Below are 15,417 nucleotides of genomic sequence, written 5' to 3'. Positions count from 1 at the left end.
CATTAAAGCAAGAATCTCTAAAAGCCCTAAAAGTCATTTTTGATTTCACGGGCGCTTTCTGGCTCCCAGAGGTTCCACAAACAGGATTTTGTCTGTCGTTATCCCCCGGCAGAAACTATGTGCCATGTTTCCACAAGCAGGAGGTTATGAGAATCGGGTGCTTGGAGGCTCGGGCCCCTTATTCTAAACATTGAGTGGTGAAGGTGAAGTATTCACACCCCATCTTTCTCACAGTCACTCTGTCAGCAGTGCGACACTACACAGGATCTACAGACTGAACGGTCTTATTCACAAGAATGTCACGTCAACAAAAAGGGTTCCTGGTTCTAGTTTAGGACAAATGATAGGAAAAAAGTCCAGGTTTATATCTTGTGGAGGGTCTGTGTGTGAGAGGACAGCAGTGAGCTCAGGTTTATTGGCATTTTATTGGCTGAATTATTTAACGATATATTTACATTCTTCAGAAACAGCATCACTAATATAATAACACAGTATTTATTTATTTATTTTTTGGGAACAATGAGTCGAATCAATATACTAAACTTGAATTCATCAAATCTTTAAGACAATATTAAAGGATATATTTTTATATATTGCATTCATTTAGCATTGGTTACCTCACTTCTAAAGCATATTATTGTGTTACTAAAGTAACTTGTGTTACTTTATATATATAAATGTATCATAGACACTTCTAATCAGTTTGGAATTAAAATAAAAGCATTAAATTATTAATATTTATCATGATCTTTATTTTTCCGAAAAATTTAGGTTAAAAATTGTGGCTAAAAATTGTGTCAGAATGTAGTCACAATATCAACATTATGTCATATCACCAGTTCTTGATGTAGTAGCCTATGGAAAGTTTCCTGTTTATTTATTCTATTTCTTGTAAGGTCGCATTTCCTTCAGTGGTTCTTTCAATATTAACTACATTGATGTGTCCATTAAGACAAGCTCATATGTCAAATTTTTATTGTATAGGAAGCCGAGTGATGAGTGAATGCTGGTTAATTTTCCTGCATTAAAGTGATAATGTGTGGAAGGTGGTATGGTGCAGTGCATCAACTGGCATTCAGAAAAACTGCTCATTATTTGATCCCGGAAGGTGTGGTCTTTTTTCCACAGGTGTTATCGAGGGCTTCGGGGTAATATTATCTTTAATTCTTCAATCTTAATGCGATATTGAAAGGAAGACATCTATTCCTTGCGAGAATGAAAGGAAGACATCCACCTGGTCGAGATACACTCACGTTTTCACAAATACGTGGGTGGAGAAGGAAGGGCTGGTGCATGGAACTAGCCTGCAGACACGCTTCCTGCCATCGAAGTGATGACGTGAGAGCCTGTTCCAACAGGTCTGGTGGTGCTCTCACACACACACACACACACACACACACAGGAAACCCAGCTTTCCATAAATGCAGAAGACAGATTCAATGGTATCTTTTAGGAAAAGGCACAGCTGCCTGAGATGAAAGACAAGGTGATGCTGAGCTGAAGAAAAGGTTAGGTAGTAAATAGAGACGTAGGGGGAAAAAAAGGCACCAAGGTGGCATTGATGCTCATGCAGATGATTAATCTGAGAGACAGAACTGTGGAGTCTGGCTGCTTGTTATCTCCAAGTCTGTTCCACTTCCTCCTATGTGTGGCTCTACTGGCCATAAGCTAAGCTCAGCATCACCACCACCACAGGCATTTCTGTGCTTGTACTCGTTTTCTCAAACATGCTGGCTTTGTCTTTAAGGTTTCGCGGTGAACGTTCACGCCTTTAAAATGATTTCAAAAAAAAAAATTCTGCAACTCTCTCTTTCTCTCTTTTTTTATTATCCCCTGGTCCAGTTATTCAGATGACAGCTGTTTCTCATGATATAAGGTAAGTGGAGAAAAAAAAGATGAAAAAACAGCCAAAAAAAAAGATGATGATTTCTGCCATCCATAAATCAACATGCTCGACTAGGTTGTGTTAGATAAGGGAGGATGTGATAATACAGGCACAGGGCCAACGAGATCTTTCTTAAACGACAAAAAAAAAAAAAATGACGCAAAGCCAAACACCCTGGTGACGAGCTTATCTCGCTGAAATATTTGATTTTGTCGTTTGCTGAAGCAGAGCTCATCAGTCTTGCACACACGATGTGAGAAAATGAACCGTGCTCTGAACAGTCGAGTGCAATCAGCGAGAACGCCAGAGAAACAATGTAAACGTTCCTATCACCCGTGTGTCTCGGTCTTCACGAGCCTCGTTCCATCCCTCATCGATATGGCAATGAAGGTACCGATGACAAACATGCCTCCCTCTTCAAGCCTCATTAACCTCGCCAGAGCAAAGCATGAGAAAGACTAGGAAAGGCTGAAATTTCGTTTTGTTTGTATAGTACATGTCATATAGCGCTTGGGCTGCTTCACAAAAGCAAAAAAAAAAAAGGTCTGATAAAATGTGAAGAAGGTTGGTGGAAGCACAAACACATACACACTCACACAAATAGATAGCTGAAAAGAAAAATAGGTGGGATAGATGAGGCAGAGATAAAGCCAGTGAAGGAATTCGGTGTGGATGGAGCCGGAGGGAAGTGATGCATGTATGAACTCTTTATCAGCTTGGAATCGGTGGATGCTACCACCATGTTTTAAGGGGACAACTATTTACAAATCTGATACCGGTCATGGTCCATGTGGATGCTTGTTTGACTTATTGGAAAGATATGTAGCAGAGATGACATTTTGACAACTCCTCCAACACTTCCTATTCGGAAACAAAATGCAAAAATATATACTTATATATATTTATATATATCAAAAAAGACTAACAAAATACTCCTCTTGTCTTTCAAACGAGAACAAAAACAAAAACGCTGAAGTAGTGTCACCTAATTTCTCTCACTTGCTCTGACAGCACCTTCCCCCTCCAGCCCAAAGTCCCATACCTGAGATTTATTTGAAAAGCAATTAATCAGCTACATAAATCCTGAGGCTCACTGCTGGCCAGGAATTCTTGTGAAAGAGAAAACCTCTCACCTCTCCAACTTGAGCTGTGTGCACATGGGAGCCCTGAAGAAGTGCAGAAGAACTTATCTGTAATCAGAAATCCTGGATACAAACGGTGATAAAAAATGAAGGAGATTGCGAAACTAATCTAAAGTCCGACTCTGATTGCACATTTAATCAGGAGAAATTTGCTAAATTGTTGAATTGCAGGACATGACCCTTTTATAATCGAAAATTTGCAAAGGTACAGTTAGAAAAAATTCCTTGATAAAGATCCTAAAGGCAACAAGAACCACTGGTGATGAAGTTATTGCTATAAATTCAAAGTGCTTACATTTTAATTCGTAGTGGTGCTTCAGGTTACCATTTTCTTCCCCAGTTTGGTTACTTGCCAATTTCTACCCAACAGCCAGTTCCCATTTTCAAACTGCTGCATCACAGGGCAGTGTAACACATTCGGAAAAGCAAACCTCAACTTGCAATCTTCTGCATACACAAGAAAGAGAATCTTTAAAAGTCTGTGCAAACTCTCCTCTACATGATGTTACATCTCTAGCCCTGTAGCCCAGAAAGGTGATCTGCCTTTAGATAAATAATTGACAAACACTTGTTCCTCACAAGCCACAAGAGAGGATCTGCTACTGAAGCCACATATATACAGATATTTATCATCACTGTTATTGTACTGTACTTTGCTGTGGAAGCTTTGATCAATGCCCGAGTGGCCAGCAAATCTCAAAACTTCTACCTAATGTTAGAGCTTTTGCACAATACTTTGACTGAAGAAGTAGTCTTTGCCACATATACATTTATAGATATATGTAGTTTTTCTTCGCATATCCTAGCTAGTTTGGAATTGGGGTCAGAATGCAGAGTTAGTCATGATACAGCACCCTAGAGGTGATAGAGTTGCTCAAGGACCCAACAGAGGCAGCTTGGAAGTGCTGGGGCTCAAACCCCCAACCTTCTGATATAGCCTTAACTGTTGATCCATCACTATACATTATATGAAGAGGGGATGGTGCCAGACACAGTCTCCCACTAACAGAACTACAAAGGTTCATACAGATGTGGTAGCTTAGTGGTTAAGGTATTGGACTACGGATCAGAAGGTTGTCAGTTCGAATCGCATTCGGTCCACCAAGCTGCCACTGCCCTTAATTCTCACTTGCTCAGTATAAAATGAGATGAATTGTAAGTCGTGCTGGAAAAGAGCGTCTGCCAAATGCCGTAAATGCAGATCTGAGCTCTATTTCCTTCAGTATCCATATATCACACATATCCATACCTAGTGGAATTGCAAAGAGAGCAGAATTCGCTTACGCATGGAAGTCAAGGGTACTAGGTGTGTTTACGTCAAGAGAGATCATACCTACCTAATCAGCATGCTAAAACAAAGCGGTCAATATTACTATGCTTTAATAACTACTCAGATAGAATTATATAGTAAAGCTTGTGCACACTGAGGTCATAGCGTAGAATAGCAACCCATCAAAACATTTACCAACCCGTCCCCTCCTTTATACAGTCCAGAACAATAGATAGGCCTATCCCTACTGTCAGGAAGGCAAACGCTTTCAGAGCAACATATAGGAACAAAAAAAATACCATTGCACAAAAGCAGACACACATGTGCTCACTTGCCCATGAGTGCTCTCACCACCGGATTTAACACACCGACAAAAGGCACAAACACTGTCGCTGACATAGCAACAGTGTTTGTTCCTTTTGTCTGTGGGGTTAAAGTGCTTTGTTAGGACTGGAGTAAATACCGCAGTGTGGTATGCATGTGGATAGGAAGAAGGTGAGTGAGGATCGGGTTGAACCGCTTCGCAGCAATGTGTGAACCGGGTTTGGACTGAATCACAGCTAGACACTGACCAGGTTTGAAAAATCTCCACTTTCACTAGCACTCACTCTCTCTCTCTCTCAAACATACACACACACATCCTTAGACCTCCCTGCAAGGCGAACATTAGTAAGGGTGTGTGTGTATGTGCGCGTGTGCTGTTGAGTGACACACATAAGCACACACGCACAGCAACTGGACAGGCTGTTGTTAATGGAGAGAGGAAAGTCAGGCTATGAAAGACAAATGTAAACACTTTGCATTGCTGCCCATTTTGTTGAAAAAGAAAAAAAAAAACAACACAATGTCAAGGCTGTGCCTTTGCTCGTGGCTGAAATCGAGACATTTGGACTAACCGCCACTTTTCAAAACACATGGGACCAGCCAAGACTTTTCACACCAGACAACATATAACAGAGGGACAAACTTCAAATAAACACAGCATCTTGGCAACCCTGGGCTGCTCTGCTACACACACACACACACACACACACACACCCAGCTACGTGTCAGGGGCTCTACGGATGACAACTTAATGATGGGAAAATATTTTTACAGGATTGTGTTTCGGCAGAGCAGCGTTTTACAGGCCCAGGATCCCCAGGCCTGTTTTTATCTCTCCATCACTCTGGCCATTTATTGGAGGGCAGCTTGAGCCTTCGAAAGAGCGTCTTTACTGCCAGGGTCTTATGTCTGATTCTGCTTACAGTGGCTCACATTGCTCCAGACTGTTGCTCTATTCTGGTTTTTCGACCCGAGATACGTCTGAAGCTTGTCCAAAAATGGTGCTATTACAGAAAATAATCTTACTCTGTGCATCGAGTTGAAACACAGTTTAAAAAACGAGACCTACCGTGAAGACGTCGATGTGGGAATGCGAAAGAAAACAGAGGGCCAACATAGAAACCAACTTTTCTAAACATACGCAATGATTTTGAAAAACGATGGCTTGGGAGTCCTGGAATTCATTTGGTCACGCTAAAACAGTCTGTCTTTGTTACTGCATATGGTGCCATTTGAGCGAAGGGACGCTTTCAGACTCCCTCAAAACAGCCTACACGCAAGGCTCTAAAAATAAACGCAGAGTGAGTTAATGGTAATGCAAACATGCCGCTTTTGCTGCTGGACATCTCTGGCTTCGTTCATCCTGATGCTGGAGCTAAACGCTCACCTTCCAACCTTGTGACCTTCACACCTCCCACACCACCAACACACCACACTTCTCTCATTCAAAGATACACCCTATTGTAGGGTTTGACTTCTGAACTTTGACCCTGTGCCCTTCGTCCTTGGCCCTGTCAGCGCTCGTCAAGTGAGAGGTGCAGCAAATGCTTGGCGACTGGGCCCCAATCTAAACACATAAACCATTACCATGTCACACTGTGACAACCTTTAAAAGAACATGCTTCGTAAAATGGGAGATTATTAGAGAGCTATGCGAACGGGTCATTGATGCTAGTGGAAAGTATGCATCGAAGAGAAACAGGGAAAATTATTACACTGAACAACTTGCCAGTTTATTAGGTACTTCTGTCTTTTAACGAATGGCGTGAATTCATCTCGAGTTTGGATTCTACAAGACCCTGATACACTGTGCAGCAACGTTAATAAAAATAATAATACGCATGGCTTTTTTCAACACACACTTTCCACTTTATTCAAGGTACTCAAAGATTTACAAGCTGCAGGAATTGAAGCATGTCCTGTTCTGGGATCTACACTATGATGATTGACGAGCTGTCAGGCTTTTCATAAAGCGTGTATGTAGTCACAATAGGGATAAACACTGGTAGAAACACAGAGTGCTAACATGAGTTATGAAAACATAGCATCAGCCCAGGATATTAACATAAACTGGCGTAATGAAAATTTGTCACACTTCGAATTGAAAACGGCTCCAAGATTCGCTTTGCTTCACGGGTTCTGATCCGTCTAACAGCACCACGGCGAGGGATACAGACAGACAACATGTTTCTGGACATGTGATATGAACACCAGGATATTTCCAGTTCCTCAACCGGTGTGGTAATTATGATGATGATGATGATGATGGAGAGTGAAGATCCGAAATCACTGATATACTATGAAGAGATCTGGTGAATATTAAGGCCATGGCATTTGAGTGACACTATTTACATTACAAGCAGAGCAGGCAGCCAATAACAAAACACCTTCCACAGATAACTGAGGCACTCTTCTTTTCTTTTGCATTAGATCATCGCAAAAAATCCTAGAAGTCTAAGGAAGTGAAAGAGAACACCAATAAATGATTATTTTCAAAGATAGAGAGAACTCATTTCTCCAAAGGTTGGAGGGCACTAGTAAAAAAGAAGAGAGCAAGAAAGTGCAAAAGGCTTTCCTTCCTAAGCCTGCATTGTACTTGAAACCTGAAGCAACCAATCTTAACAGAAGTGTCAGAGACATTAAAGTTAGGTAACAAAAACATCACGAGGATAAATTAACTGCCTTGCTTTAAGAAAGGGTTCTAATGCTTTAAAGAAATGACACAGATCCTAAAAATCTGTCAGGAATGAAAGAGTAGAGTCAGGACGAATCATCCTTTATGACACACTGCCCTAACATGCACAGCCATCAGAGATCTGATCCACCGTAACACACCCTGAAGTGTGAACTCCAGTGAAGCAGGTAACAGCCATCCAGTGAGAACTGGGAAGCAATAATGAGTGAAGCACAAATGGAACAGATTACATGCTGAAAATGATTCCACTTCAAAGCTATGGCGGCATGGGGAGAGAGGAAAAAAAAGAAAAGAAAAAGAGGCAAGCGCTTGCCAAACAAAACGTGCGGTAATTGTTTATCTTTTCTCTCCGAGCCGCTCTCTTTCATTGCACTGAATCGCTGCCTCTTGCTCGTTCTCGCTTCCTATCGCTTTCATCTAGTGTGCTCTGCTGGCGACGTGTGGTTTATGGGACGGCGGAGGAGGAGGAGGAGAAATGAGAGAGAGCGAGAGAGAGAGAGAGAGAGAGAGAGAGAGAGGCTAGGCGAGAGTGCTTGGATCGGTATGGATCTCTTCACACATCAGACTTTTTTTTTTTAAAGCTTTCACAGCTTGACATTAGATCTCCTAGATCTAGACGTTCCATATGGTTTTAACGGTTCAGGTCCTTTAGGAAGTTTCTCCCAAAAAGTACTAAGGCAGCTAATAATGTAGGTTGAAGAATGAAGGCAAGACGTTGCAGCGTTCTACATGGGACACTACCTCGGTCTGCCATCAGATGTCTTTTATTATAGGGTTTTGTGATTTCTTTCACAGAACATAGACATAGTGCAGCTAAATTATGACCTAGTGAAAGCTCCATTTCATTCATTCATATCCACTGACCCGCTCATGGATGTAATGGATCATCACTACTAATCGATATATTTAGACGTTTGTGAAAGGTGTAAGGAAACTTACATAGACCATGAGAACATTCAATTCAATTTACAAATTTATCTCTAATGAGGAAGCCAGAGTTGATGACTACAAGGAAAATCTCCGAGACAGTATGAGGAAGGAACCTTGAGAGGAACCAAACTCTAAAGAGAACCCATCCTCATCTGGGTGACACCAGAGAGTGCAATTATAAATCCTTAATTAGGCAAAAAGTACCAATTGTGTCAAGAGCAACTTTTGAGTCGGAGCACCAGATTCGTAGTGCGGCTCTGTCGTCCAGGATGTACAAATATGTGTGACAAATAGAAGGAAAAACCAGTGGAAAATATCGTAGCGGGTCCGACTTTGATGAGGAGAGAAAGTTCATTTCATCAATCATTTCACCGAATGTTTTGTTCATCAAAGGGTTTGAAGTTTGCACGGATTTGCAGGAACTGTTTTTCCTTTAATCTGTCGCATGTGTGTTTATAGAAGTAAATATGTACGAGAGAGAGAGAGAGAGAATGTGTCTTTTCAGATGCACTTGTTCCCACCTGCCTTGACATTCCTCAAGATTTACACAAGTGTACAGAGAGAGGGAGACAAACAGACAGTGCAGTGAGATAAACCAGGACAGGAACTGTGCTACAACGTTTGGTAGACATTATGAAGTGAAAACAGGGTTCCACATGTAGGTCTGGACAAAGGTTCTCTCTGACAAATGTGTTTTAGAGGAAAGCAACAAGCAATCCAAACACATTACGAACATATTACATTTTAACCAGGGCTGTAATTCTGTGACAAATACTATAAAACATTAAAATACGCCGAAAAACAAGTGGTTCGGTGTTTTCCGTTTGTTTCCGTACTCTAAAAATACTGCACTTTCTATGAGAAGCCTAAAGACAGCCCCCCCCCCCCCCAAAAAAAAAAAACCCTGCTTAGTGACAGGACTACAAATATTTCTCTTTTTCTCCTTGTTTGGCCCCAAAACCATAGTCTCTCTTAATGCTTTCTGTCGGTCTCTTCCTCCCTCTGCCTTTCTCCCCAGCTCCTTTCTCCTTCTCAGTGGAAACTTTAATGGCTTCCTGCTCTAAATACGAGGCATTCTCTCGCAGAAACAATAACAACAGGAATAAGAAGTACTTTATTTACACCCATAGGACAGACTTGTGCATGTGTACCCGGGGTGGGGTGTAGGTGGGGGCTCGGGGTATTAAAGGAGCTGGGTGCAGGAGTCTTGGCTTAAGTTAGTTGTTTATGTGGTACAGGGGAATTGTACAACAGTCAACTTTATTTAATAGTAACTTAAGTTTTGTAGGTATTAGAGATGTAGATATCAAATGAAAAGCACATTTATGCTCAGACTACCAGATACTTGAGGGACGTGGCAAAGAGAATTAAGTTAGATGCTGCCATTTCAGAGTCTGTGTAAAAACAGCTACAACAACAAACAACAGAAACACCCCTTTCGGTTTAGGCCATGCCCACTTTAGACTTAATTCTGAATATGACAGTGAACAGATGCAGATCCAGTTGTTGTGTTACACCCATAGCAGGTATGTAAACTATGAACAATTCATCTGTTATTGCTTGAGAATATCCTGCATTCTAATCTAAACAACAACAACAACAACAAAAACAAACATTTCAGTGTGAGATCGGGTTTAATTGATAGAAATAGTTTGGTTAAGCATAATCTTCATCAGCACACGCTAAGGCATAATGGAAAAAAAATAGATAAGTACACATTTCATATTAAGATTAATAATAATAAAAAAAAACAGCAATAAACGGATTGAAATGTAGTAATGTCAAAATACTTAAAAGCTGAGGGGCCCAGTGCAAGGCTACAAAGAAAAAGGGAGAGAAAAGCCTGACAAAGATAATAAATTTGCAGCACTCTGTTCTTACGATTACAGTTAAATAGAAGCACAAAGAAACAGAAACAGTTTAGAACTGACTGTCAGAATGATAAACTTAGACCGCAAAGTAATGACAAAGCCATCTTAATATAATTATGTATGAAAAATGACTATGTTTGAATACTAAACCTAAGATCATAAGTGTTATTCATACATTCTCCACATGCTTTCAAGGTAGAGTCGTGTGCGGAGGTGTGTGCAAAAACAGAGTTTGGTGGGGTAGAACAGCATTCATAATGGCAAAGCCTTAGAGAAAATTAAATTGAGAGGCTATCAAACTTGACTTATGCTATAAGCAACCATCTAGTGATTGTTTTTTATTTTAAAGAAAGCCTATAAAATCTAGCATTCAGAGAAGAAGCTCATTTTCGGATACCTTTGTTAAGCTGCGTTCAATACAAGAGGTTGAAATCCTTAACAGGGGTTGATACACATTTTTAGTAAAATTACCAGTCTATTTACTCTAGAAACAAACACAAAAAAGCTGAGCGTTTGCACAGAATAGAAGATCAATGTAGTGTAATATTTCAATATACGGACATTATCCACTCCATAATCTGCCTTTCAATAGTATCAAACATCATAGGCACACTGTCAACACTTATACTTCGTCTTTATTTGTGGAATTATTTTAAGATTTTTAACCAAAAAAAAAAGGACAAGATATTTTGCAACCACAGAATACTAATAAACGACTCTATTTGGCATACAAAATGCAAACATGGCAACCATAGTCATGCTCTTTCCTGGGCACTTAGTGTTATTATCAAGCAATAGATTATAACGTAACATTAGTAAGCAGATAAAATAAAACATATTTAACAAACTTAACATTTTAACAAACATTTTTACAAGTAGGAAGACAGAAAAAAAACAATGCTGACTCAAACAACCATGTAGAATTCACATGCAATCACTTTGTGATACACTAGGGGGCTCTTTATTTACTACTCTACACCTATTTATCCAAACTGAACCTTCATCACATTTTATTAAAATGACTTCTATCACTGTTAGTACACTACAATTGACCTAATGTTAGCAGAGTCTAGCTCTTCATGGTCTAACATTAACTGGATCACTGACACAAACCCTTAAAGATTAAACACTGCCATATCAGCCATCATACCATGCAACAGTAAGAAGATGGCAAAAGCATGGAAAAGGCCTTCGGGGTAAAAGAGTGCACCTCCAGATTACTGCCAGACACTAAACACCATCCTGAACAAAGTTCCAAAATGATTGTTTCCTTTGGCTAGGACTCTGAATGAACAGGAAGCACTGGGAAACACCTGGCTAAGGGCGGGAAAATGGGAAGCTCTCTGTGATATTCTGAAACACACTTCAGCCAGAAGCCCACAGAATGGCTCATTCCACTCCATTAGAGCTATTCAGCAAGCTGGAAACAGGCTACAAGCGACCGGGGGCCAAGAGGCCATTAGTCCCCCTCAGGCAGAGACAGGGCCAGGAAATCACGTCTTAAACTGGACTGCACACTGGCCAGACTGGATTTAGAGTAATGGACAAGGCTGGCACTCCACATACCCCTCATGGAGATTGCCCAGACAGAGCCTTTATGTCCCCTGATAGGAAAGTTGTTGAGGCCTTTGGCAATGGGTTGGTTGTTTTGGTTTGCAAAGAAAACACTGTGTGTTCCAATTTATTTTTGACTGTTATGTAAATTATCTTCTGAAAAACATTTCCCCCATTACAAACTGACCACTCTCTTCTATTTAGGATTTCCTGGATGATGACAATTATATATTGTGTCTTAGAAGACAAGGTTGACAGCCGGAGCTAGAACTACTTTTGACTTTTCATTTCTTTGGCAAAAAATAAATTCCAATGAATTATATTTGGTGCCATGTAGGCCTTATAGTCCAGACCATGACTGTCCAAGTCTAAGAGCAGGACTAGAAGTGGTCAAGTCAAGGTCACTTCAAGATCGCGTCCACGTGAAAAAGTCAAAAACGTTTAAATTGTTTTCAAAGGCCAAGCTTTTGCTTCAACTGTTTAGCTTCATTTGTGTGAGCATGATTAAGTTATGTTTTCTTAAAGAAGCAATTACTTCTAGCAATTGAGACCAAGACAGTATTGAGACAGACCAATGCCCAAGACAGAGAGAAAACCATGTTAAAAAAAAAGGCAATAAGTCTGAGAATCTTGAAAATGGACTTGAATCCTATAATCCTAGTGGCATGTAAGTAACAAATTATTTACATGCCAAAATCTTGCTTTCATTTATTTAAAGTTATATGAGATTGAAAAGCATCCAATTTGATCTCACTGTCTTTGCAATCATTTAAGCAATAGATTTCCAACACTGATCCTGCACAGTTTAGTGACTTCCTAACTCTAGAAGAACAACTTCAACTCAGAATGAGCTGTAAATTACTCCATGTGAGTTCTCCAAGACCTGGGTAAGGAACATTTAAAGTACAGTGCAGATCTTTATAAACAACTGAGAAGCAAACGGTCCAACAACTTATGGTCCCATAAAACGTGGTTCCAGTATAGCTCACAAAATCTGCCATTATTTATTTTAGCATTGCTTGGTCTCAAATCCAGAGTGCTGTTCTACAAAACCAATATGAACAAAACATCGAAAATAAGATCCGGTACTGAGCAGGCAGCTATGCGTTGCCAGCAGACACAAGTGCAGGAGTACGGGGTGTTCCCCTGCTTGAAAAAGAGGCAAGCAACTCTCGACTGAGGTACTTGGGCTCTACTGAGAGCCTTCCAGCAGGGCTCAATTGTGAGAGCCATGGTGGCTTTGATGAAGGAACAGCAGGCGTTGGGCTTTTCTCAAGGGCGCAGTGCCCAAGAGGATACCTCTGACACCAAGGCCCCAGGAGGAATTTCAATAGGATAGGCATCTTGAGAAGACCACAATAACCGTACGGATGCATTAATGAGCAATTCAAGAGTGCTGGAAAATCCGCAAGTGGGTGTGTGGAGGTGTGAAACAGGCGACCTTGTCACCCCAGAATAATAGGTGCAGAGGCAACAGAGAGGCGAGTGGCAGTCGTCTCAGATTTGAGGTCCGCAGTTGGTGAGATTAGCAGAGAGGGGCCTGGGGTAATGGAAACTGATCTGCTAGCAGGCTTCCCCTAAAAATTCCAGCCACACAGCCCAGACCTATGTGCAGAGAATAACTCATAGGAACACAGATATGGCTTGAAATGGAACTAATAAAACTATTTAAGGGCTTTTACACTCATTTTTTGGTCATTTTTTCACAGCTATACAACACTGAAGGAAAACTCCACTAAACCATGCAGGATTACTGGGTGGAGTAAAAAAGTGAAGAGTGGTACATACTTAAACTTCAGGCATAAACTTCAGTGTGGAGAAAATGCAGAAATAGATCAGCAGTTCGACTGCATGGAAATGTAAGCATTAAGAATAAGGCATCTCGGATTTCTACGGCGCTCCATCGGCAGACATGAGAGAGGACTTGCTGATGAAAGGGAATACATGAAGAAGAGCGAGCAAGAGACATCCTTTCGAGTGACACTATGAACAACGGTAGCAGTCTATATCCTGACCTCTTTTTCACCTGCTAATGCTTTCTCCAGTCCCATCTGTTCTCTCTGACATTTGCGCTCCCTCTGCTCTAGGCCACTTCATCACTTTTATTTACATTCTTCTCATTGCATGCCATCTCTTACTACTGTATATGAATCAGCTGTTCAGATTTCCCTGTCAAGGGATCCCCAAATCGTCTTCCACCTGTGTTAATACTTACTTGGCTTTCGTCTCGGACATCCTTCTTTATCCCAGGCCCAACATGATCCTCTGTCTCATGTTCTTGGGACAGACTGGCCATCCCAGGTCCAACTCAGTTGCTCTCACTTTATACTAATAATCTCTGGTCACGCATAACCCTGAGTCCTGTAGTGTTTAAACTAAATACAGGGCTAGAGAATGACTGTTGAAGCATCTATACCCAAATCTAAGTATATGCAGTACCTTACATTCACACTAGCAAGCAACAAGTCAGTTGTGACGATTGTAGTCTGTGGAGCAACAGCTACCGTTGTTGTATGGAGACATGCATTGTATTTGATATCATATGAAATGACAGTAGTCAAAGTATAAATTCCAACTAGCTGAACACAAATTAAATAATGCAGAAACATATGTAACAACTGGTTGATTCCCACCTTTCATACTAGTTATAAACACCAGTGTCTAAGATTCTTTCTGCTTTATTTTCATAATGTCTCCCTTCACATTTAATGACAGCGTAACATAATTATACATTTTTGTGCATCAAAAAGTAAGAAAGTGAGTGGGACCCGAAGAAATACTGGATAAGGATTCATTTAAAGAATCATGTAAGCATGTAGTCTGGTTCTGTCACTTTCACCTAATTTGTATAGAATTGAGAAAATCTCCATTCAGATGTCTCTCACTGCTTTCGTGGCTCTACAGCTCTGAAAATAATGTCCACAGCAAGCCTGACTGCCTAAAATGTGAGCATGTGGCTTGCTTTGTTGTTTTGGGTCGCACTACTAACTAAATGTTTGGTTGCTGCAAAACAAAACGATTCAAGATGACTGAAAAATGAATCTACCTTTTTTAGCGAACCTCCAGAACCAGGACATGCCTTTGCTAATTCTTTGGCTTAAACCACATGACAAATTTCAGCATCGTAAAATCTCTCTCCCGAGCTCATAGCCGGTTTGCCTCTGTATTACTCCTGACGGTAATAAGGGACGTGTGGTGTGTTTGTGTTGCTGTGGAAACACAAAATTTGTGTTTGGTAATAACAGTCACTAACAAAAAAAAAAAAAAAGAGAAGGAGAAAACAGGAAACTGAGGCTGTACTGAAGGTGTGTGCAGACATGTAAGGAGCACTCGACTTGGCCTTTCTTACCTCAGTCCCTACTGGCATACAGCTTATAGCCTGGAGACACGCACATCATGTGCAAATGGTGTGTATTTTGATTCTAACAGTTTTTATTTCTTAGTAGAATACAAATTAAACTGTTTGAAATGCAGAGTGAATAAAGAAAACAAACAGCTACTAAAGTAGAAGTAAGAGAATTAAGAGAAAGAGTAAGAGTAAAGACTATTTCAGATGGTTTACTGAACAATGATGCACAGATCTACAGCCATGTCCCAAGAGAAGGGAGGTATGGAAAGGAAAGACGTACCTTGTAGCGCATCTTGGGGCATGAATGGATGTAAAATCCCAGGTAATAGTAGGAAAGCTTGGGTGACTGCTTCTGCAAATGCCTCGTGAAGGCAATCTCCCTAAAGCAAAAAAAAAT

At 40.6% G+C, this 15,417-nt stretch overlaps 1 protein-coding gene across 6 annotated transcripts in view; it reads right to left on the bottom strand.

Annotated features, from left to right (window-relative positions):
* Positions 1-15,417, bottom strand: part of LOC131350846 (arginyl-tRNA--protein transferase 1) — an 80,094-nt gene that overhangs the window by 13,834 nt on the left and 50,843 nt on the right. For all 6 annotated transcript variants that reach the window (XM_058385791.1, XM_058385794.1, XM_058385790.1 and 3 more), the window contains one exon: positions 15,301-15,400. In XM_058385791.1, the coding sequence (XP_058241774.1) occupies positions 15,301-15,400 (100 nt within the window). The remainder of the gene's footprint in view (positions 1-15,300; positions 15,401-15,417) is intronic.

The sequence above is a fragment of the Hemibagrus wyckioides genome, linkage group LG03 (genome assembly GCF_019097595.1).
Source record: "Hemibagrus wyckioides isolate EC202008001 linkage group LG03, SWU_Hwy_1.0, whole genome shotgun sequence".
Lineage (NCBI taxonomy): Eukaryota > Metazoa > Chordata > Actinopteri > Siluriformes > Bagridae > Hemibagrus > Hemibagrus wyckioides.
This window is presented reverse-complemented; position numbering and strand designations above follow the sequence as displayed.